Source organism: Carassius gibelio, chromosome A13, assembly GCF_023724105.1.
Source record: "Carassius gibelio isolate Cgi1373 ecotype wild population from Czech Republic chromosome A13, carGib1.2-hapl.c, whole genome shotgun sequence".
NCBI classification, from domain to species: domain Eukaryota; kingdom Metazoa; phylum Chordata; class Actinopteri; order Cypriniformes; family Cyprinidae; genus Carassius; species Carassius gibelio.
In genome coordinates, this window is record NC_068383.1 from 19,557,806 (window position 1) to 19,584,049 (window position 26,244).

Genomic DNA, 26,244 nt, shown 5'->3' on the forward strand with positions numbered 1-26,244 from the left:
TCCACTCCTTTCTTTCAGTTCTCCGGCAAGAGCTGAGGAGACATTAACAGCCCTGTCGTCCTCGCTAGTGGCACCATTTAAACTAAATTTCCTATTTTCTGAGTGCAGTTGTGAGGTGATGAGGAGATGAACGAGCCTCGATATCAACTGTGTGACAACTATCTAGACAACACACCAACCACACCGACGGAGAGATGCAGGTATGGACGTCCAGTCTGTTCTAACGCCTCTACAGGGCATTGTAAAGTTACAGTTAAACGTTTAAGAAGAGTCCATGTACTGTTCTGCATGACCGATGCGCTGAAGCATGTCCAGTATATGAACAAACTGAGATTCACGGGAGCAGAGTGAAGTATGACATGGATAAACGCTATGCTTGCTTTCCATAAACGCTTTTCTTTGGGTTGCATTACCTTGATTAACTTATGTGTGTGCTATGAATATTAAGGATAATAGCTTCTATTACAGCGCAGAGAGTGTTTTTTTTTTTTTTTGCATCTGCTTTGTGTCGCATCATTATCTACGCCTCTTTTTCTTATTCTCAGCTTCAACTCCAAATGATTGCATCAGTTATTAAAGTGATCTTTCACCTGAGGTGTTACACTTTCTATCGTTATCCGTGAGGCTGTAGATGTGATTTTCGAGTGGATGTGAATGATGCTGTGAAGAGCACCTGTGCATTGCATCAACAGGCTCCACAGCTCACAGGGACTGGAGTTGAGAGCTACATGCATGGCTTTTATGCTTGAATGGGAGTTTAGATTAACCATTAATAATGTCATTTTCGTCTAACATGGAAGGTTTCACATTTCATGAGTTACTGTACATGATGTACATGTACATTGATGTCTTAGGCTACTGCAATTGTACCACAATTCATTCAGGTAGTTGAATTTGTATAAAAGAGCTGGAACATTTCACTGTTTGCAACACTCATCTTGTTTTTGTCAACACAACAGCCTTCCCACTACAGTATTTGTGCTGGGCAAAGTGGAACAAGGAGCAAGGTTTTAACATAAATGTAAAATATATATATATATATATATATATAAAGTGTTTTGCAGGTGTCCAAATCCAAGCGCAGTTGTGTCTTTTTACCTGTATAGAGCAGAGGCGAACCAAGATGAAATGGGGCCCCAGGAAAAATAATAGATGGGGCCCTTCTAAGATTATTTTGTTAATATAACTTCGTTACCTATATATATATTTATACAACATACAAAAATTTGTTAAAACACGTATAATAGAACATAAAATGTATATTTAAAAAAAGTGGGTATTCTTCAACAAAATATCAATCTTCATCTTTATGGCAGAAGATACAACTCACAGCCTCTCTTATCTCATTGTTGACCTATGTTTTTATCAGCTTTACTAGTTTTATTAGTTGCCAACTAATTATGTTAACTCAACTAATTCAATGTAGACGAGCTATATAAATAGTCAATTTAGTAAATGTAATACTTATTGGCTGCAAGAAACAGCACCCAGGGATCCAAACTAATCATGGGATCACAAAGACGAGCACCCAAACAACCCCCCTCCCCTAAACCGAAATTTTTATAATTTAATAATTTAATAAAATGACAATTTAATAATTTAAATTATATTTTTTAACTCCGCCAAAATAATGAAAAATCACTTTAAATGTTCACTTTCATTCATGAAGAAGACAGAAAAAAATGTATCCTGTTGGAAAACAAAGACTTAAGATGAAAATGACATGAAATTACCATTATATCCAATAGATGGCAGCAGAGGATCTCTCAATAGCTCAGTTGCCATTTCAACTCTCTAGTTTTTTTTTTCATACGGAGCCCCGCACATGACATGCAGGAAAAAATATTAGGCTAAATTGTGTGCACGATTTACTAATTCGTTCCCTCAATGTACTAAAACGTGCACACGATTACTATAGCGTTCCCTCGATTTACTATTGTGTTCACTCGATTTATAAATTGTGCGCACGATGTTAGTAAATCAAGGGAACGCATTAATAAATCGAGGGATTGTGTTAGTAAATCGAGGGAACACATTAGTAAATCGAGGGAACGTGTTAGTAAATCGAGGGAACGCATTAGTAAATCGAGGGAACATGTTAGTAAATCGAGGGAACGCATTAGTAAATCGAGGGAACGCATTAGTAAATCGAGGGAACGCATTAGTAAATCAAGGGAACGCATTAGTAATCATGTGCACGTTTTAGTACATTGAGGGAACGAATTAATAAATCGTGCGCACAATTTATTTATTTTTTATAAATCATGTGTGGGGCTCTGTATTTTCATGTCTTGCTTCTGAGTTTATTATAAAATGACTATTAAGTATAGCAAGTGCAGGAAGTTATATAGATATTTATAGATTTAATTTAAACATTGCATTGTCCAAACATTGTCTAAAAGGTACACCTCAAAGGAGAGCTTTAAGTTATCTTGACCTGTAGAAGATGCTAAAGGCAACACAGACTTGTTGCTGCTGTAGTTTTGTTACTCTGAACTTACTCTGCATCACATAAAGCACAGCTCTGTTTTGACATCTTGTCAGATAGTTTGTTACGTCCATTGCCAGGGGGCCTGGACTGGGGGTAAAACCAGTACTGATTACCAGGGCCCCAAAGGAAGAGAGGGCCCTTGAAAAGTCTGGAATATATATTTTCGGGGGTGGGGGGGGGGGGCTGCATTAGGACTGCCTATGCATAGGGCCCTGGATCTTGTGCAGTGCCCCTGTCCATTGCTACAGTTATCACTGTCAATCGCAGATCAATTTGGCGATTCACTCAAGTAAGTTTTTACACTCATGTTTGTCATTCCTGAAACAGCATATGTGGACCGTTTAGTCCTCTTAAAATTTTCTTCAGCCTGTGAATGTAGTATGACACTGAGCAAAGGCTGATAATAATTTTTTACGCATGGACATATGTTTAATGTAGTGGTAATCAAATCTTCAAATACTATAGTTAGCATTACTAACGGTCACTGTATAATAAAACCAGGCTTCATTATCATAAGGGACTGCCAGTTGCACCCATTAAAATGCAATATTTTTATTCTGAGAGTGTATTATTTATATTAACATTAGTTACAGAATAGAACATCATCAGTATGAACTTCTTATGTTCAGTTTAAATAAATGTAATTGCACAAATTATGAGCTACAATTTCGATTCGTTTTTTTTGTTTTTTGTTTTTTTGTTTTATTTAAATAAACATATTACGTTTTCTGTCCTCTGTTAAGACATCCCATTCCTAGTTTGTCTTCATGTATATGAACCAACTAATGGCCAAATTTTTTTTCCTAAAAGTTAATTGATATTAATTACTTTGTATGAGTGCATAATTGTAGAACTGAAAGTACATAATTGTAAAACACAATGTTTTATAAGATTATTTCTGTGGTTCTGGCTGTTATTGTCAAAGTTGATTAAATGAAAATGCACCCTGTCTAAATGCATGTTATAACTGTTATTGTGAACAATTAATCCATACATGCTTCTTTTTCTTTATAAAAAGAATCGGAATGTAATAACTCAATCTTCTGGTGAAAGGACAGAAGTCTCTCTGGTTATGTATGCAGCTTGTGCTTATCAACCTCCACTTTTGAGTGTGATGCCCACATTTCAACATCCAATAAACAACTTGCAGATGGAATCAAGTCCCAAACCTACATTTTTTCTTTTTCGACAATCCGGTGTACATCACAATACATAAGAATAGATCTGTGGCTACTTCCGTTTCATGGTCACTTTAATATTAGCATAGCTGTGATAACTTGCAGTCTTGCTATATTCAGCACATCAGTATGCTTGTGTGATATTGCTCAAATATTTTTTTCAACTGATCCCTTTCCCCCCCATCTTAAATCTATTTCACGATTAACCTCTTCGTGTCGTTTAACAGATTCATTTAAAGTGAATTGATTGCGCTTAGCTGGATGGAGAATAGAGGAGTTATTGAAGTGCTTGTGAGTCAAGTTCCCTTGAGGCAATTTACTTTCGTGTCCATCACCCCCGTGAAAATTGATGCGTGGAGGTGTGATTGGAAGATTGCTGTCGCTATGTGTGATCTCACCCGAGGCAGTCAGCCTTCACATGTTTCCAGAATGGGAAAGTTGTATATCTCTTTTGAAAAAAAAAGAGAAAATTAATTAATTAATTAATTATATACATTTTTGCTTATTTTCTATTTTAGGCGATATTCTGTACAGTTTACATTATGTTTACTTAAAATTATAGCGACAAATTACATATAAATGTTTAGAAATCATCTCCTTAAAAATGAGTAATTCTGCAAATAGATCAAATAAAACAACTGAGTTAAACAAATACAGTTAACTGGAATTAAAATAAACATCAGTCGTATTAATAGTACTAAATAATTTCTAATGTAACAATAATTTATTTAGATTCCATAAATGAAGATTCGTTTATATTTTACATTCTGGATCTCATTTATTTATGAGAAATGTATGAGTGACTAAGTCTTTGTTGTCTGTTGACCACATCACATAAACACTTACCACACTAACACTCATGAAATAAAAAGCATTCATTTAATACTTTAAAGACCTCACAGACCTCGGCATTCGGTACATGAAACATGACAAGGGTAACAATCAAATAATTTAGAACATTTAGACAGGCCATGCTTGCAAATCAAAGATTGCTTATTCAAATTGTATTGGATTTGGTCAATTTATTGCAATCAGTGAATGTTTATTCTCATTAGCTGTTAGTAAAAAAAATTAGTAGCTATTATTTAAACCGACTTTATATTAAGTTAAACAATGAAACTAAACAAGATCATTCTATTAAATACAATTTACATATTATAATTTCATGAAATCTACAGAAGCACAGAATCAGTTTTATAGCCTGCATGATTTACTTGACTGAAGAAACATTGAAGGGGTTTGAAAGGAGTGTTGTAGATCTCTGTTAATATTTTGGCACTCCTTAAGAGAATTGATTTTTGGTCAGTTTTTGGATAGCTGCTTTAGCTATCTGCTATGACTGATGATGCATTCATGTCATGTCCAAAAGATCATATTTATGAGTTGAATGACCAAAAACACATCAACAAACTCATAATTAGGACTGGAAAACTCATAAAATAGAACTCATGGAATTTGTGATTTATATAACAATTCGTTCAGCAGCACCTTTATAAACAAAATAAATCATAACATATAAAAACACATCATATTGGATCAATATGGTCATCACCATTTTAATCCAACCAAAGTGACCTGAAAGCACCAGATTTCCCAACTCGTAAATATGAACTTTTCAGGAGGATTGAATGCACCATAACATTGCATTGCCTCTGTCCATGGTGCTGAACTCTCTAGTTTGTTTCTTTTACAGATGTGACGATGCTTCTTCTATACTAGAGTCTACCTGTGATTTAAGGGCTGTAATGTGAGTCCAGGTGCAATCCTGTCTTTTTATGCTGGAGGAGAGGAGCGAGATGCTTCACTCGGCTGCCATGACAACAGGACTTATCTTTGTTTGCTGGCTCTTGTATACGAGCGCACGGGGCAATCCCATTGTGTCGGTGCCAGAGGGTGGGGAGAAAGAGCGCTTAGAGCGTGTTCTGACCCAGGCCAAGGAAGGTGCACTGAGCCCTGGTGCAAAGCAACGTCTGGAGGAGCTGAGTAATGTTGAACTGGAGGGGATCAAGGGTGGGAACAAATCCAATTCTAGCAGGACCAGACCCAACTTGAGTCCCTTGAGACGAGGGTCCAAACTACAAGGTATGACCCTCGAATCCTGGGGTGAGCAAGAATCGCTCAAACAAACGGAAGAGGCGCCAACAGAAGAGGCCAACATATCCCTGGATGAGATCGATGACTATGCTTACCCTGATTATAGGGGTAAAGGCTGCATGGACGAAACAGGGTTTGTGTTCGCCATCGGGGAGAAATTCACCCCAGGACCCTCCACCTGCCCATGCTTGTGTACAGATGAAGGTCCTCTTTGCCCCCAACCAGAGTGTCCAAAACTTCACCCTCGTTGCCTGCGTGTCGACACCAGCCAGTGCTGCCCGCAGTGCAAAGAGAAGAAAAACTACTGTGAATTTCGAGGAAAGATCTACTCATCTCTGGAGGAGTTCAAGGTTAGACCAACACATTAAGTGCTTCATTATCCATATGCCAGCTTTAGGTTTACTCCTTTCTTTTTTCTGTATTCAACAGTGTCAGGAGTGCCAGAGTGACCTTTATTTTATGGTAGATTATGTGAAGTCTTTGCATTTAGATCTTTACTCCTACGAATCTCTGTTCATTATTGAGCTGGAATTGAATTTTTGTGGTCCAGTGGAGTTTTCTGTCCAGTTGAAGAAATCTAATGTGTGCGCATCATGTCTTGATTATATATTGATTCCAGCAGCCCAAAAATGAGATTTCAAAATTGCTAATTTTTTCATTTTTAATCCATCACTCTTCCTCAGCCCCAGACTTTCCCCAGGGAGGAGGTTCGCCACTAGATAAAATATTGTTTTTCCTGTCTTTTATGCTCTGAAAGTGTTAGGTGTTCAATTATTATGCGAAACTAATGGTGACTTATCTTGTTTAGGCTGTGTTATGTAAGAGAAGACGACAGGCCTTTTTTCCCTGTAAGGTCTTATTATGATGCTCTCTAATTTCGCCTTAAGTAAAAAGTGCATGCCATCAGTTTCAGAGTTAGCATCAGGTGCACAAATTATTCTTTTTGAACTGTGTGTCTCAACCCACAACAGTGTAGCCAAAGCCATTAGCTGCTTCTACACTTCTTGATTCAGCTTTCATTGGCTCCTCCTCCTGTGTCTTTGGAGTCCTTATCCAAAACACTTGAGCTTTAATGGCGAGCAAGTGAGATTTATTAATGCATAAGTCAGCATATGTGTTTTTCACAAAGACTGGTAATGACCAAGCACTGAATTTATTGGTTCTGCTCGGCCACACCTAATGCATTTGCAGACCGCAAAGGTAACAATTAAACCCTCGGCAGAACGAAATGAGTCCCGGTATCATATCTGTTTAGTCCCACAATGCGAGCCTCTGAGGTGGAACTGCTGAACAAATCTGTGCTCGCCTTTGTTGAACTTTTCAATTTTAGAAACCCCCTGTGAATTTGTATTTTATTCTCCATCTCAACTGGAGGTGACACATTGTCCTCTGTTTGATTCGTTGAAGATTGTCTCAGGAGATGCTGTGTGCATAAGGGTCTTTTTACAGAAATGCTAATGCCAGAAAAGTCTTTTGTATTTTATGCTTGGAATCAGAGAAGAAGCAGTGAGCAAAACTGATCGTTTGTTCAAATATACAGTATGTGATTTCTGAGACATCTGTGGAGTCACATGAATGCTTGAGAAATCCACTGTGTGACAGAAAGACTGAATTTATCACATGAATACAGTTCAGGTTCATGAAATGCAGTTAGTTTCTTTAACTATGGGAACTTTGGGTGCTGTGGATTTTTAAAAATGAAGCACTTTTTGAACTTGCTACTTGATTTAATTTTTTTTTCTAACGATGTTCAACAGTATATATATACATGAATAACAACAAAATTCCCTGAACGATAATTTCCACTACAGTACATCTGAAATACCCATTCATGCAAATGATGGTGGTGGAAATTGACATTTTAAACATTTATGGACTCTTTCCCCTAAGGCAAATTGTATAGCTAGCATTTTATGTATTGTAGATACAGACATTTGTAAATACTTCCAGACTGTTTGCATACTTTGATAGAATGCAACAGTTATAAGTGATATTTACCTGGATTTAAAAAGTTTTCTTCACACGCTGGGTAAATTATTAGTGGCAAATTTTATGTTTGTAATGGAAAATATGCTACAGCCGAGGGACAGTCATAAAGTATGTAAAATTTCATATATATATAAATCATTGGTAAAACTTCACAATTAGGTCCCATTAGTTGATGTCAGTTCATTAAGTCACACAATGAGACACACAGTCAACATATTTATAACCTTATGTTCATTGTTCATGTTAATTCAAGACAATTAAATTAGCAGATACAACTTGATTTTAATAATATAGTCATAACCTCTTAAGCACAAATTCTATTTTGGGGATTTCCGTTTTTCATTTTCCTACCTAATTTTGAATGCCTGCCTATACTAATGCTACAGTGTAAGCTCAGAAAGTTTGGTATAATTTCAAAGGAAATCCTTTGAAATTACATAAAACACTGTTGAAATTAATAAAAATGACAATATATGCTGTCTGTGTTATAATAAATAGGGGAAAAAACAAGGCGCTTTTTTATTTTATTTGTGTAAACTGAAGTTTGAAATGGTATAACTCAGGCATTGAAGGGGCTGGCAACTTCAGACCAATGTCTTGTGCTTGTTCCACTTGTCAGCTATTAGAGGAAAACAGAAATTTCTTTCTATCCTAATCTATGCAAAAGTTATTCTATTCCAACTGAAGGAAGGAATAATACCATTTTTGTATAAAATTTTTGTCTAAATAAGTATGAAGTCATCTTTTGCACACTTGCAGTATGGAATAATGTGATCTCTGTATATTATTTTACAGAAAACACTCAGAAGTTACATAAAAAGCTGCTGTTTGTGACAAATAGTATTATTTATGTTGTTTCACATATGATGAACCATCTCAATACAATGTGCTTTTTTTGTGTGTGGGTTTTCTGAACAGTCTTTGAAAGAGAATAAGTCAAATTACACAATAGCAACATGCATAAAATTATAAAAATATCTGGTCTATCAAAATCTAAAATAGAATCCACAATCTCCAGCTTCATATCGTTTCATTTATGTCTATTCTGCATCGTGTAAAGATTGGGAGACCTGGCCTGTCTCTTTCATATATAATATTTTGATGTTTTATCAGCGTGTCTGTTTGTTTTGGTTCTGATTCAGCGCTAACATGCTCCCCGAAGCTTCTACGCGAACTTCGGAGCGTCAACAAACTAATTTATGTTTATTCCCCCAGTACTGTACGGATTACTGTACATTCACTGAGATGCGGTCGAACACTGCACAGTTATGAAAATAAACATATTAGCTTATTGCTAGCGGAGCTTCCAAGCCTCAGAATAAAGAATCAAATGTATGAAAGCGAGTAGCACGCGTATACGCTTACCAGATGCGCGTCCTGACCTCTCCACGGCGAAGTTGGCCACCCATAACTTGTTTTATGAATATTATGCATTATAAATCCGGAGATTCGGCCATTTGTAGTTTCGCCTTCGCGTGGCCTTTGTTTAGAAGCAGCAAAAAACTCCGTTTCCCAGACACCATCGCGTCACACGAGCGGAAAGGAGTGGGCAGTCGCTGTCCAGTTCCAGCACCCCCGCGGTGCTGAATCACACATTCGATTGGAGGGAACGACTTGTGAATGGCAGCAATTAGGACAAATAGTGCTTCACAAAAGAGGTCAGATGTCTATAGCAGAAGAAAGGCTTTTAGACCCGTATATATGAGTTGAAGATCTTGTCAAACATACAGCCCTTGGAGCCCTTTTGCGCACTTGTACAAAACGCTTTATATCTCAGCAATGGAAGCACGCAGAAACGTAAAAATGGTCTTGTTTGAAAGAAGAGATTCTAATCTAAAAGATTATATCGAGTATATAGGTATGCGTGGCTGTTTGCGGCTGACTGAAGCGGTGCAAAATGTATAAATAATAAGGTGAGAAATTTTACATCGCGATTCTGTTGAAGATCATTCGATCTGTGATTGTCACACAATAAAATGATCTACATCATCAGATTCCTGAGAATGAGAGCTTTTTTGTGATATATGACTTGACTGTTTTGTGAAAAATATTTTAAATACACATTCTTACGAAAACGTATTCGCAATCGTTAGATGGAAATTTATGGGGGGGGGAAATATATTTCTTAGCTTAATTTGACTACTTTATGTATCATAAAACCCCAATTAATGGTATTCTTTGTAAAGAAAACACTCTAAGCTTTCAAATGAACCCATTTTTGGGCAAATACCATATAAGGAAGGATATGCAAATGAGACACAAACATCTGGCATGCTATTTTCGGACCCGGTACCGGGTCTGCAGAGTTTATTTACATTAAGATAAAAATGCTTTAGAAGTCATTTTCATTGTTAGCTCAAATGTCACATGTAATGTTGTTTCTACTAAATAATTTACACACAATAAAAATAGAAATGGGTTATCTTTCACGGTTTATTTAGATGAAGCGGATTCTCGTATTTTAAGATCAAAAGCTTGGGTAAAACATATATAAAGCAATATATAAACAAGGCATGCTAAAAAGATAGTTTTAATATGACCTCCGTCTAACAAAAAAAAAGGGGGGGGAGGGGTTGTTGGAGTTTTAATGAAAATAAACCCTTGGGACCTAAAAGTGCCTGTAGTTGAAAAATCACTTAAAAAAATAGACAGGTATTGATATTCATCCATAATGAATGGGCTCGAGCGTAAGGTACAACTCAGAGTTCCCTATGGACATAAATATGGAAAGAAAGGAAGGGAGATGAGCAATGCCAGAGGAATTGCCTGAAAGAATTAGGTAGGCATTATTAATATACTCTCAAGTGCTCTGATTGGCAGGACTATATGAGCGTCCTCATCAATTAAACCGAACACTCGTCAGTTCCCAGTAAGAAGCACACCTCAGATCAGAGCTCTTGTTCTTCCTCTGATAATGAAACATCATATCAATCACAATAGTACGATGAGTGTTGCTACAGAAGGTTTTGTTTCTCATCTGGCTGTGCTTCCAGGTGTCTCCATGTGAGAAGTGCCGTTGTGAGCCCAGTGGAGAGGTTCTGTGTTCGCTGTCAGCGTGCCCGCAGACCGAGTGTGTTGATCCGGAATATGAGCCCGAGCGGTGCTGCCCGGTGTGTAAGAGCGGTAAGTGGTCGTGTTCTTCCAGCCTTTCTCTCTTTCTCTGTCCTCTCCATCCCCCGAAGCGCAGAACCCCTGCTGTGTCCCCCAGGAGCGAGAGAGAGGTAGGTTAGAATCGCTTCTGTAAAATGACCACAGGGACTTCACTTTCACTTCACCCAATTACCATACCATGAAGAAAATTCACAGAAAGCATGCACAGAGCCGCAGATCTCATCGCCTCTCATATGGCTTACGTGTGCATCCATCTGATTGTTCTATAATAGCCAGTTTACCTCAGTGGGGTGATGCAAACCCGAGGAGATTATATTTGTCTGCAGGCCTTTCTTTAAGACAGTTGCCGGAATGCATTATAAAGAGAGCAGTAGCACTAATGAACCTGCAAAGTTGCTCTGCTTGTTACCAGGAGGTGAGGTGATTAGCACAGGCAGGCGTTTCGGTTGCAGTCTGCTGTCTCCAGCCCTAGGGCACAGATGATTAAACTTTTACATGTTTTTCTCCCCTCCATTTGACTAGAAATACCGAAGTATAAGGTACATAAATGTATTCCTTCGTCAAAGTACCCACTGCAGAGAAGGAAGTGTTTTCAAAGCCACTCTACATGAAAAGCACCCTTGCACAGAAGCCTTTTTTTGCTCCGGTACAAAATTTAGTGAGCGGCATACAGAAGCAGCATTTTAAGAGGTGTTCGGCGTGCTCCTGACAAGAAGGCTGTTCCACAAGGAATCTGACGTATCTTATTTTGGACAAATTCTTAGGCAGTGTATTATGTGTATACTTCACAGCCATCCTATAAGGCAATGTGTTGAACTCAATCAAATATACTATTGTCATTGTTCCCATAATTGTAGTGTTTTAGTCTGTATGATTAAATTAGTTTTAATAATATTCCTGAGTAAATGACAGCAGAGTAATAAGTATTTTATTCTACTGTTCTGATGCTCCCCTATCATGCTTGCTTAGCTTGTCACTTTGTTTCAATCTTGTTCGCCCTTAAAAAATGCTGCTTGCATGTATATTTATGATTATATCTTCTGTTTGCCAACATACCATGAATGACGTTATCAGGATGAGTATTTTGGGTGGAGAATTGTCTCAAGGACGTCTACCGAACTTGTGACATACTGTAGTGAGGGGGTGTCTCTGTTCATAAATATTGGTAAATTATTATTTTCTATCATTATTGTTATTGTTCTTGGCGTGAACAGGCTTTAATAGTGTCACCCAAGCTGCTGGGTCTACATTTATTTTATTCGTTTTTGGCTTTTTACAGCTCTCTCTGTTCTTAAGCATCTAAAATTAATCAATAACACAAACTAAACAATACAAGAATGCAATAAAATATAAATATTTATTAAGTTTAACACATTTTGTCATTGCTAAATATTCCTAATTTATCTGTAATATAAATAAGATGCTACATTTGTTATTTGTACAGTGATAATGGTCATTCAGTGTAATGGATTTCAGTGTGGTGTAACAGAAATTGCATTACACCAAATGACAAAAAACATTTTGTAACTTAGGTTACCACACCATGAAAAGGTGAAAAGATCAAATATTTAAGAGCAATAAACTCACTTTTCTGCAGCACCACACAGTCTTCAGGGTGCCATTTGATGATGATTGATCAGTTTTTTGTATGTTTTCAGAATGGCTTCTTGTTCCTGTTACACTGGATGAGCTCTGATCAATTTCATTTTCAGGATAAAAGTCCCCTGGTTATTGAAATACTTAAAAAAAAAAAAAAAAAAACAAGACATAGACCTTTCAGTATAACAGCTAACACTTGCCAATGCCAAGAAAAAATGCCAAGAAAACAAATATATTTTTTAGCTTGCTATTTTATTGTTTATTTAAAGATGTAAGTCTGGACCAGTACACTGAATGACAATTTTACAGTTTAGAACATTATTGCCCCCATATTTTGACTTTGTTTTTCTTTCACAAAAGTTATTTGAAATACAAAAGCAGACACTTTACTTGCATTTAACATGTTTTTTTATGTATTTAAAATGACTTTAATTTGATACAGACAGCAAAATGTTGGTGTTTCCTCTTTGACCTATGTATAAACTGAGATAATTACTTAATTATACTAAATGCTTTAACCAATTTATTCTCATTGTGAAGTCTTACAGATTAAATACAGTTCAGTGAATCTGAATTATTTAATTGTAGCTTTGTTCTGTTAGCATAGCTTCATCATGTGTTAATAAGATCAGTTGAATGAGGAACACTATCTGTGTGATGACAGTTTAGATGTTGCCTGTGTAGACAGCAGACAGTGAGTGGACACACTAGGTTTCTGAACAGAGCTTTTGTGTGCCTTGTGAAAGTTGTTGTTCTCTTTTTGACCAGAGGAGCGTTTTACAGTCAGGGGGAGCAAAGAAATGCGGTGACCTCGGGTTAGTGTGTGAGTGTTCTGTGATTGGAACACATTACAATGTCTTGGGAGAAGTTTTCTGAATTAGTGTGGGTTATATAGAGTTGTTTGAGATGCTTTTAGACAGCATGTCCAAGACTGTTGCTTCTTGTGTACGCCTGGATGCTGATCTAATATGGCACCGGCAGCCACGCTGCCTCCTTCAGCGGAAAAGGAATGATGACTTGGTAAATGGATCTCTGACTCGGCAGCTAGTGTGGACCATTGGGGGAAGGGTGATGTGGGGCAATTATTTTAAAGAGCACACATGTTTAAATGGATCCTCTTGGCATTTGCTGAGATGCTGCCAGGACTCCCTGATCCAATATCTCAGTTGGTGTTTGGCTGTGAGATGGAATCCATGGAAGTCATGCTGTGGTGAATTCAAACAGTTTTACAAATGTATGTGCACAACAAGCAGTCAAGCTGTATGATTTTATGATGGATTGGAAACCTTTTTGCTCAACGCACAAGATTACAGCCGCCTAGTGATTTCACGGCATGCTGGAATACCGTAGTTCAGCTCGGCTCCGTTGCACTTGCCAGGTAGTCTGCAGTTTGATTTCATCTCGGAACTGTTTCGATAGATACACTGTTTGTGTTTCCTGTGGTTCTTGTTCATGTCTTGGGTGGGGGGGGGGGGGGTGTAGATCACACAGAGACGTGAGTGTGATGGGTGGCACCTCTGAGGATTTTGCTGCGAATGTCAGAGGTACATAGACTTCTGCACAGATGCAGTACAAGAAGGAGCCAGATGCTTTGACCCCATGAGATTTGCACTCTTCAAAAGTAAGACTTCAAGGCTTCATGCAGAGACACCGTAGGATGGGTGTGACAGCTAGTTCTACCACAGCGTCTGATGAGGATAATCAAACACAGACTTAGCATTTGCCAGGAGAACACAAGAGAACATTGGAGAAGACTGAAACTGGATGTAATATGATTGCAAATCAGGTACAGAGTCAACTCTGACAGGGTAGTCATTTTAGCCATAAATGTCATGACTGATCACTTTGGAGCCAAAATGGCACTATGACAATGTTGATGGGCTCTGTTTACAATTCCTGAACAATTTGAATTCAGTTGGAGCAAACAGAATGCAGATTTTTAATTCAAATGTGTATTCAAGGAAGTAGAATGAAAATGTATTTATTTTGACTGGAAAAGTACTGGCTAAGTCTAGCTTTGAATTATGGCTTATTAATGCCTTGTTAAAAAATAATGATAAAACACATTTAGTTTTGTTGATTTACAGATGGATGTTGAAAGTATGGGGCCAGTAAGATTCAAAAGTGTCAGTAAAGACATTTACAGTGTATCAAAAAATATATATTTTGAATAAATGCTGTTCTTTTGAACTTTCCACTATTCAAAGAATACTGAAATTTTTATCAGGGTTTCCACAAAAATATTGAGCAACACAACAGTTTTCAACATTGATCATAATAAGAAACCAGAAATCAGCATATTACAATGATTTCTGAAGGATCACGTGTTACTGTAGACTGGAGTTATAGCTGCTGAAAATTCAACTTTGAATCACATGAATTAATAATATATATATATATATATATATATATATATATATATATATATATATATATATATATATATATATATATATATATATATATATATATATATATATATATATATATATATATATTTAATAGAAAACAATTCTTTTAAATTGTAATAATATTTCAAAATATTACTTTTTTGCTGTACTTTTTTACTTTTTTGGTCAAATAAATCCAGTCTTGTTGAACATAAGAGACTACTTTTAAGCATCTTGACCACAATTTATCCTAAGCTGAGACAGATGCATATACATCAAATTTACACTGTTACACTGGCACTATAAAATATGGAAATATAAGTGCTATATATATAAGTTAAATGATTAAGTGTAGATATAAATTTATTTCATTAGAATGCACGGCTAATTTCAAATGGCTTCCACTGAAGAAAATGCGATTTAGCATCAGTTAATGTATTTACAACGAGGCTAAAGGAGCATTGTTAACCAGCTAAAACTTGTTCCCTTGCTCAAAACAAAACTTTTTCAACTTTCTGTGCAAGTGATTTGTCCAGTAAATCATAAGGAGAATGATTATTTAATTGGTACCATTAAGAGTCAATTACCATCTGATTGACTGCGTCTTTGTATGGAAGACCGGCCCTTTGAGAAAAATGTGGTGTCTAAGGGATGAAATGATAATAGCTGCAGTAGAAATGGGGTCTGTCGTCTTCATTTTGGTTGGCAGAGTTGACACTGAATGGGGAAGCAGTGAGGAGAATTGATTTCTAAATGGGTTGCAAGCATTTCTCTCATAATCATAATCTTGTGCTCGGTTCACACTCACCACGGCATACCCAGCAGGGGCTACAAAAGCCTCCCCCTCCAACTGTTTTAGCTCAGGTCACAGAAACCACACAATTCAAAAGACGTAAATGCTTGTAATTTGTTCGGTCATTAGAACATCTCATCATTGAGGTGATTCATCTGTGGCCAGCGTCAGCAGCTTGCAGAAAATGCAGTAAACAGTGCAAGGCCACCTACACCTTCAAGGCTGCGGAGCACATTTCATCCTATTAGCTACAGTTTCATTTATTTTAAGTGGTTGTTAGCATATGAAAAGCACAAAGGGTGAATAAAGCAGTCACGAGGGCTGATATCTCTATTTGTTGCTCATGAAGAGCAGAGGTAAGCACCTCTTTCTTAGCTGCTGAATGAAGTATTATGTTCCCGAGCAGAGCACTGCCTGGGTCTGTTGTTGGAGGAGTATGCTGGGAGACACTTGAGGAAGTGCCATGGGGGGAGATGAAAGTGAACGCTATTGCTAATATCCACCCTAGGCAGTTGTTCATGAATATCAAAGAACATCTGCGAGGAGCTGCAATGTTAGGACTCAAAAAAAAAAAAAAAAATGGGAGAAAAAAATATCCCGATTCAGTCATAGCACTCCCGCGTTCTTTTCACCAACTGAGGGACTGTCAGTAAATAAGAAACTTGACATTGAGTGAGCTTTTGAGTGCCTTTTGGTGCTTTAAGATTCATAGAGAAAGCTGTACCAATATCACAAACTCCCAAAGATGCAAGACCCTCTTTTAGGAAAGGATAAACAAGCTTTCACAAGGAATTCTTGTGAGATGATTGAAACGGCATCAACTGGTCATATAATCTTTGACCACATACAATTGGGCACCATAAAGCAACGCATAACTCACATGGTGCTGTGAATGAATCAGTGCTTTTGAACAAAAAGTGAACAAATTTTAAAAGTGAATGAATCATTATCTTTTACTTTCATGCACTGGCTCTGACAATGAATATTTTTTCTTTTTGAAGAGTGTTATTCTTTTCCTTCCTTCAAAGGCTCAAGGGACGACTCAGGTTGTCATTGAATGAGTTAACATAGGTGCACTTTTTTGATCTTAAAAATAATTTTGGTTCACCCAAAAATGAACATTTGATTGCTATCTGTTTATCCCCAGGGCATCCAAGATGTAGGTGACTTTGTTTCTTCAGTAGAACACAAACTAAGATTTTTAAGTCAAACCTTTGCAGTCTATTTACTCTTAAGCCCCTTTCACACTGCACGTTGGTCCTGGAAAATTGCCGGATTACCTTCTGTGTGAACGCAGGATTCCAAGAGTGATCCCGGGTTGGGAACCTAATAACATTGCTGGATTCAGTCCTGGAACGAGCTCTGTGTGAACAAAAGCCAGAACCAATGGCGTAAAAGGTGTGTCGTGGGGATTACGCACATTATCTCACGACTCTTTTACCAGGTTTTTTGAAGGCACATCAAAGTTTGCGAACAAAAAAATATGTGCAAACTGTAATGAAGCAGTGATCAGGTAGTTCTTCACTATTTGTGCTACAGCTGAGATCGTTCGCCAGTTTAATTGAAAGGTAACGTGCCTAGCGTTTTCAACTCGTACTGATGTCATGTGTCATTACGACACCTATACGGGTTGTCTGTGAACGCCCGCAAAAATTCCGGGAAATAACTGGCAATGGGAATGAACCTAAATCTAACGATCCGGGAACAATTGCCAGGACACATTACTCGTGCATTATCTGGAATCTCAGTGTGAAAGGGGCTTTATAATGTAAGTGGATGTTAATCATGGCTAAAACATACAACAACAAAAAAACACACAAAAACAAAAACAAAAAAAAAATTAAACCCTGCGGCTCGTAATAATACATTGATGTGTAAAGACACAAAACGATCAGTCTGTGCAAGAAACTGAACAGTATTTATATTGGTTTTTACCTCTGATTCATGCAATGTCCGAACTGTTAGAACTCTCCTTAGAGCATCCTCCTGAGCATGTTCTCAAGCAGGCATGTGAGGCATCTTCTTCTTCTTGCTTTATGGCAGATCATAGACTCATAAGTGCATTACTGCCACCTGTCTTTCAGGTGGACCATTGACACTCAATTAGAATCTCAATTAGAAGTGTCAATGGTCCACTTGAAAGACAGGTGGCAGTAATGCACTTATAAATCAGCAATCCGCTATAAAATAAGAAAGAAGAAGATGCCTCACACGCTTGCTTGAGAACACGCACAGGAGGACGTGCTAAGGAGACTTCTAACAGTTCGGACATTGCTTGAATCATAGGTAAAAAAAAAACGATATCAATACTATTCAGTTTCTTCCACAGACTGATTGTTTTGTGTCTTTACACATCAGTGTATCATCACGAGCCGCAGGGTTTAATCTGGTTTGGTCTGTGTATGTTTGTTTTTTTATTATTATTGTATGTTTTAACCATGATTCCCATCCACTTACATTATAAGAGTGATAGACTGCAGCGGTTTAACTTAAAAATCTTGGTTTTTGTTCTGCTGAAGAAACAAAGACACCTGCATCTTGGATGCCCTGGGGGTAAGCAGATAAACATCACATTTCAATTTTTGGGTGAACCATCCCTTTGGTTCAAACAAAACAGCCTTGTTCATAAAATCAAATGAACTGGGTTGTTCATTGTTGCACAAGGATCTATAGACTAACTAAATGATGGGTTATGTTAATTTAGTTGCAAATGTGAATCAGTTTTATTCACAACAATGAGAGAAAGGAGATGGAGAATTTTTAATAAGTAATCAATGACCATGCACAATTATGTAAAATGATTGTTCTTTCAATGAACGCCTGCTGGTGAGATTTAACCAGCAGAAAGCATCTGTGAACAAATCAGTAAATAAATCTTTTCAGGGAATTCAAAATAGGGTCATCGAAGTGACTCAAAATCTCTTCTAATACCTTGCATGTACAAACAGGAAAGAGATGCTTTTTTTCCCCCTGGAGCCCTTTCCTTTTTGTCGACCTGCTCTCATGTGGGCCATCACCTTGGCAACGTACAGGGAAACAAGCCCTCTTCTTGAAAGGCTCAGGCACTGGGGTCGCTGATAATCTGAGGAGGTTGCAATAAACATTTATACCAAAACCCCTGAAATTTAATGTTTCAGGGGGGAGAATGGGATCACTTGCAAAAAAAGAAAGAAAAAAAATGGAGGGAGAAATATTCATGGGTGCTTAAGAGTAGGGATGGATGTCCCATTCCGATCCACGACATCGGTATTGTGCAGATACTGGCCCAGAACGCTAGATCGGAGATCGGAGGGGAGAAAAAAATATGATCCGATACCTATGTCCGATACCTATCCAACACAAACCATGGGAAAATCTAGCTTAAACCATCACCTAAATCCTTGAATATTAGCATTTCTCTTGCTGCGACATCCAGTTAAGCGTGCAGCCTGTCACGTGATAACAGTAGTAGTCAATTATAGTCGCATGAGTATGAGAGTTAAAGTGCTCTTGCAGTCCGGTCTGCCCTCAGTCAGCCATTTCTTTCGAGGGAAGGGGTGTGCAATATGAATATTTTTGATCGTGGACCACGATTTGCTTTTGAAGAAATATCGTTGTACTATGCTGCAGCACACATTCTATCCATGGAATGAATATACTGCGACAGCCAACATATCCAGTACCATATAGATTGAGACTATAAAATCAAACAGACAAATTAAATCATAGCCATAGGCAACTGTCTAGATACAATTGTTATTTGTAAATAATAATTGTTTTATTTTTACTTGTTCATAATCTTTTTTAATGCTACTGCTAAATTCTATTGTACCTGCAAAACACAGTTTATTTTTATTAGTGTATTATGTGTATTTGTAATGTATATCTTTGTTCTATTTTTTCTAATAATGAAGATAAAATAATGACAAAGATTTTTATGTTTTTAGGTGGCTAATTGAGCAACGTGCTTCCATTTATTTCATTATTATTATAAGTATTAGTTCAAGAATAAAATAAAAATATCGGATTGATATCGGAATTGGCAAATAGCCAAAGCTGTGGCATCGGTACCGTTATCGGAAGTGAAAAAGTGGTATAGGGACATCCCTACTTAAGAGAGACCTTTCAGTCCTCAGCTCATCTCAAATATTTCCTTTTCTTTCTTCCTCTTGAAAAATATGTTTGCCTGGATTTGTTGCACTGATGGTTTTATCCGTTTGTAATGGGACTTGTGTCTCTGCGATACTGAAGGAGAGAGGTAGAGGACAGTGATTTTATATGCACAGCACCTCCATCTCTCTCTACATTCTCCTGAAAGACTATTTTTTCAGTCTTTTATGTCCAGGAGATGCACAAAAGTAGGAGAACAGGATTTGAAAAGCAAACCACATGGATGTATTTAACAGAAGTCTGTAATAAAAATGTCTTGTATTTATGTTAAAAACATCTTTCTCATACATAAAAGCTCAACAAATTAGAAAGATTACTGAGGCCGGTTACACCTTAAGTTACGACTTATGCCTTGTTTTGATGTGAAGTAACAACTTATACTCTAAAAAAAATTTTGTGTTGCACCATTAGATTTGAAATATTGAACTAACGTTTACAGAAGGAGTAGTGGTTGAAATCAAATTAGTAAATTGCCTCAATAATACTTCAAATCAGTTTCTAATTATTCACATATAAAAATATATTTCTTATTATTATAGGTATTGTTTACCACAAAAATGAAAATGAAAATGAACATTTACCCTCAGGCAATCTAAAATGTAAATAGACCAGATTTGGAGAACTGTAGCATTACATCACTTGTTTACCAATGGATCCTCTGCAGTGAATGGGTGCCATCAGAATGAGAATCCAAACAGCTGATAAAAACATTAGAATAATCCACAGCTAATCCACACAACTACTTTCCATCAATTAACATCATGTTAAGTGTAAAGCTGTGTGTTTGTGAGAAAAAAAAATCTATCATTAAGGCGTTTTAACTTTAACCCATTGCCACTGGACATATACCAGTCCATAAATCAAATAATGCTCCTCAAAAAACACATCTACATCTTGGTTGGGCTGTGCATGAGTACATTTACCGTACATTTCAGAGTACCTTTATAAAGGCTATTGGATCTCTGAAGTAAAATGTAAAATTATTCCACATTGCAATATTTTATGGCGATCATATTACTACTTAGCTATTTTTTCTTAAGAACAAATGGTGCAACCAAATACAAACCAGCTAGTAGTCACTAAGCCCCTACTCTGTACTTTATGTTCCATTTTAACAAATACAGGTGCAATACTACCCTGGTCCATATGGCATAGCGTATGACTTATTATGAGAATGTTGGAATTTGTTCATTAATGTTTTAGTGAAGTCCATCCACTGGCACTTCCAGAATAAAATATACCCCTGCAAATCCACATACACCTTCTCCATCCATCCCAGCCCAGTCATCATTTCCACAAAAAGTAAGTAAATTTAGTGGCATTTATAATGCATACGTACTAAAGAACTGCATTAAAGGGCTTTCCTTTTACAGTACTTATTCTCAGAGCAGTGTGAGGTATGATCCCGGCTCTTTCAGAGAGCATCAGCTCTAATGAGCTTTAAAAGATCATGTCATTTTCAGGATCCAAGCTTTCCTTTTCTCCTCCTTTGCCTTTTAGCTCAATTATCACTGTACCATGGGGAATGCAATTCATCTCTGAATGGACCAAAGTCTTTAATGGTGCTCTCTCTTGAATTTAGCCTTTACAACAGTGCTTTGATAGGCGGTGAGGATAAGGGTCTGCTCAGCGTGATAAACACTCCTGTCCACTGCCAAAAATGCAGCATGCGCACTGCTCCACTGCTGTATTGTTTGTTGCTGTATACTGAACCCATTTATCTTCCATTCGATTCTTTTTGTCCTCCTTTTTCAACTTTCTCTACCCCCTCTCTCTGTGTACCAGTGATCACATATAATGTGACAATACATAATCATGTTCTGTTATGCGACAGTTAAACATATATGGCAGCTGTTTTAATGCACATATAGTACAGAGCCATAAGATAATGTGAGATATAACCCATCACGATGAATCAGCTGTGCCAGCTGTTTTTATTTTCACAGTCTTGATATTTGGGGACAGGAATCTGAAGTGTTTCCTCTGGAATTATTATGAATATGGATTGGATGAAGTCTTGACAGCATTGGCCAAATATTCAAGATGATTGATGTGCCTGCATTCTTTTGATGTAGTCCTCCATCTTTTATGATAATGTCTTTTAGAGGCTGAATATCATTTTTCCTTGTTTAGCGAATGTAAAAAAAAAAAAAAAAAGGGGGTGGGGGGCATGGTGCATAGGTAGCATTTCTCTTTGATGGCATAATGTTTTTTTTTACTAATTTTGTTTCTTATTGGGTTTTTTTTAGTTTCAGACCTGAGACTAAACATTTAATATCTTTAATAGTTTTGTAGCCCGTTTCCCATAGTTGAAGAGTAACTTCCATCGAAAAATTCTGACTATTAAAGCCATTTTACACAGCATGTTCTCAGATTTATTATCAATTGGAGCAATTATCCGAATTTTGGCTTGCAATTCTATATCCGAATCTAAATTTATTTTGTTCAGCCTGCTATGCCATGCCCCAAACTCTAACTGATTGTTGATCGGATCACTCTAAATTTTTTGATGGTTCCTGGGAGGCTTTTTTATTTTATTTTTTTGTACACTTTTTGGGGAGATAAAGCCATGAATGGCCTACTTATAGAGGCCAATGAACAAAAAAAATTGTTTAACTGAATGTATTTTGACATAAACTTTAACTTTATTAGCTATCATTTACATGCAGCACAGAATGCATTATTTACATATGCTAGCATGGGGGTGAAGCAGTATCTCATTAAGATGGCAAATAAATGAAAAGCTTGCTGCCCATCGAGTACTGTGTAAAATGCCATTAAATCCTGCTAGAGCTTTCAAGCTGTGTTCACCAAGCTCAGCACAGTACTTCAGGCTGTTCTGACTTAGCAGGCTTTATTTTTTCGAATTGATCAGACTTGATTGTCTTGTAGTAAAAAGCCTTCCATCCATCCATTCATTCAAGATTTAAACTATTTAAACATTTCAAACAAGTTTTGTCTACGCAGCTTCTGAGTTTGTCATGACAAATTCTCTTTTTCTAGTTAACATATGCATCTGAATGTGACAAGCCATTTAGTGTTTGTCCTGATGAGTCACTTTTAGACCTGCATGGTCCAGTGCATGATGTGGCATAGCAATGCCAGTCTATCTTCCTCTGGTAACTGATAATGTTTTTTTTTTTTTGCTTTTGTTTATTGTCTTTTTGCCTATACAGGTGCTGGTCATATAATTAAAATATCATCAAAAACTTGATTTATTTCACTAATTCCATTCAAAAAGTGAAACTTGTATATTATAGTCATTCATTACAAACAGACTGATATATTTCAAATGTTTATTTCTTTTAATTTAGATGAAAATTTAACTGACAACTAAGGAAAATCACAAATTCGGTATCTTAAGTATCTCTTAAGTAATTAAGACCAATACAAAGAAAGGATTTTTAGAAATCTTGAAAAGTATGAACGTGAAAAGTAAAAGCATGTACAGCACTCAATACTTAGTTGGGGCTCCTTTTGCCTTAATTACAGTATTAATAGGACGAAACAGGAGCGTGGATGGCTGTTTACTGACATGGGATTCATTCCCCATGAAAACAACTGCTACTGTACCATGGCTTTGAATACTGTAGCAGGATGTTTGCTTGTAGCACCTATATTTTATACCATGCCTGTTTATATTTCTATTTGCCAGTGTTTGTTTCATCAGTTTCAACAGCTATTTCCAAAAAAACAGCTTTACTATTTTCTCTTGGCAAGTTCTCAAAAGCATTTAAGCTGGATTCAGGCTTAAACACATAAGTTTGTTTAAATATTTTACATTTTGAAAGAGCACTTGCATGAGAGGAACAGCTTTATAGATTAGCACACTAAAGGTTTGTATCTGCACTTGGGGCTTGATAAATGTTTATTTGTGCACCAAGAGCTCAGCACTTACTCCTCTATGAAGTAATGATACACTCATGTTAGAAGGAAGGCCTGATATTGAACAGCTGTTACCACACAGAGCCGTTGTTAACTGAGAAGCTGCGCAAATCCACGTTCATTATCAGCGTTTATTTGCGGAGCTTCTCACTGAACAAAGGCTCTGTGTAGTAACAGCTGCTCTGTGTGAAATCTCGCACCTGATGGAATTTACAGCTGATTAGAGAACCGGCTTTACTGACGAGATGCGCATTAACGATCGGCCGATCTTGATCGATGCACCACTATCATTTAGAGTTGTTACTGAATTTACAAGTGGCTCCCTCGCTGAACTGCCAGGCATTTTTTATGTCCGATTCAAAATGAACAAAGAATCATTAATTGGAAGCTGCACCATCTTTTTTTGGAACGAACATATTTCTCATGTCTGTGTGTAAAGTATTCACTGAGTTTCAGTTCATTTTAGAGACACGTTTCAGGAAGATATTCACGGAGAACGAGACAGCTGAAAGCACAATGTATTTTGTCTTTATTTTACAAAAGCACAATGTTTTTTGGTATTGGGAGTGTACACAAATAAAAGTGGACCCTTTATAAAGTGAAATTGTGTATTACTCTTAAGTGTCAATCAAAAACGACAGAGCATTTTTAGTTCTTTTAACTCTTATTATGAAAAAATGCACGTGATTTTGCCGGTGCCATCGTCAAACCCAGGAGGTAAAATTAGATGCAATCTTGTGCATACAAGAGTTGAATGCGAATGAAAAATGACTCTGATAAAGTAGTTGCTTGAAATCATTTATAAAGATTCATGAAACAGATTGAATCATTTAGAGCTGTTACTGAGTTCACAAGTGACCCCCTCACTGAATTGCGAGGCGAGTCTGATTTAAAAGGAAACAAGAATCATTACTGTTATATATGGTTTAAGTTTTTCAGACATACATGTGTCTGTTTATTGACTGATCATTTATATGACAATGTATATTTAAAGATACATATTCAAAACAGCATTTTGTTGAATAAATTAATAATAGTGTTCTAAAACTATCTAAAAAGATTTTATTTTTTCAAAAACAACGATTTTTACTAATAAACTAATAAAATGATTGGTTATTGTTTAAAATGATGTCCAATTATAAAGTTTTATACTAAATACAGATACAATAAGACCCTAGTTTATATAACTAAAACCACTGTAGTTTATATACAAAAGTGTCTCTTTATCACAGGTATAGCAGAATGAACTGAAGCCTTTCTGAACAACAATTTATGTCAGGCAATTTTGTAATTTATCAACTGAAAAATTATTTGGCTCTTAAATATTTAATTGCTTTTATAATTTATTTGTTGGTTTGGAGCCCTGTACATGCAGAAAAAAAAGAACTGACTTGGGTCATAGTATTGTGGTTTGATTGACTGCTAACTTGAAAACATCATAAAACTTACATGAAGTCAGTTGAAAATTCTAGCTTGATCCTTGGCAGTCACTGCCACTCAAAACCAGGGCTTGCAGTTGTGTTGGCAGATCTCAGCAGGCTTTCTCTCAATTTGATGCACTCTCTCCTGTCTGTGTACAGGGCCAAACTGCTACGCGGACACAGCGGTGATCCCGGCTGGCCGAGAGGTTAAGATCGACGAATGTACCATCTGCTACTGCACTTACGAGGAGGGCACCTGGCGTATCGAGCGGCAGGCCACCTGCAGCAAGAACGAGTGCCAGCCGAGCTAAGGCTCGAAACGCTCAGCGTTCACCAAGACAACTGTGGAGATCTGGATCACCCGTCCCAGCTGTGGTCTGTACAGGCTCAACACAGCAGCCCTGAGCCTCACACGCAGCCAAGACACCGGCACCGTGTGCTGTAACATCAGTGGGTTATCTGTGACCATTCATGACTATGAACTCAGAGTGTCCTGTAACAAACAGCGGATGGACCAATTAACCTGGGGAAAAGGCCAAAGGCCAGGGTGCGAAACGCTACTTTCCTCTAGCTACCACAGAGCCTCTGAATTGGCATCGAGTCATGATGAGTGATGAGATTCATCCGTTAGAGTTACATGTATAGTCTTAGGAGGCATGGAGTCGAATTCAACTATATTAATACTTCAAGTTTGTATTGAGATTTATAGCCCATATAAAGGATATTTATTTATGTATGTGCTGGTTCAACGATTATGATTGGATTCAGATATCTGATTTACAGTGAAATGATATTTTTATAGCCACTGTATTTTGATATGCTGTAACGTTTTAATACCGGATCGACTTTAATCCGTCTTATTAGAATGTATAACGCACCTACAGCTGTCAATGTGTCTGGAGGATTAGTTTCGTCAAAGACTGTCAGGAGTGACACATAACATCTAACACAACGTCAGGATAGTCAGCAGAGCAGAATGGATTCAGTCTCCATTCAAGGAAACCTAAAATAAAAATAAAAAAGCTGCTTGCAGATGTTTGCATTTTGTTAAGTCTCTATTGTGCTCTTATCTGAGGTCTGTTTTGCTAAGACGCGTTTCTATATGTACGTGTTTTCAATGTTCCAAATAAATCGTTACACTGTG

The 26,244-nt window shown here is 37.1% G+C and overlaps 1 protein-coding gene and 1 long non-coding RNA gene across 2 annotated transcripts; one reads left to right on the plus strand and one right to left on the minus strand.

Annotated features, from left to right (window-relative positions):
* On the plus strand, nt 1–26,244 carry LOC128026649 (brorin-like). Its single transcript, XM_052613900.1, has 4 exons — nt 1–200; nt 5,363–6,113; nt 10,746–10,875; nt 25,260–26,244. The coding sequence occupies exons 2-4, from the start codon at nt 5,445–5,447 to the stop codon at nt 25,409–25,411; spliced, it is 951 nt and encodes a 316-aa protein (XP_052469860.1). The 5' UTR covers nt 1–200; nt 5,363–5,444; the 3' UTR covers nt 25,412–26,244.
* Nucleotides 10,855–12,560, minus strand: LOC128026650 (uncharacterized). The gene is made up of 3 exons (XR_008186471.1): nt 12,451–12,560; nt 11,145–11,331; nt 10,855–10,990 (listed from the first exon to the last, which is right to left on the minus strand). It is a non-coding gene; the product is annotated as an uncharacterized LOC128026650 (long non-coding RNA).

Excerpts from the sequence above, each read along its gene's own strand:
- LOC128026649 (XM_052613900.1), top strand. The coding sequence starts at position 5,445 with ATGCTGGAGGAGAGGAGCGAGATGCTTCACTCGGCTGCCATGACAACA. Across the intron at positions 6,114-10,745 it reads CATCTCTGGAGGAGTTCAAG|GTGTCTCCATGTGAGAAGTG; the intron begins GTTAGACCAACA and ends CTGTGCTTCCAG. Across the intron at positions 10,876-25,259 it reads CTGCCCGGTGTGTAAGAGCG|GGCCAAACTGCTACGCGGAC; the intron begins GTAAGTGGTCGT and ends GTCTGTGTACAG.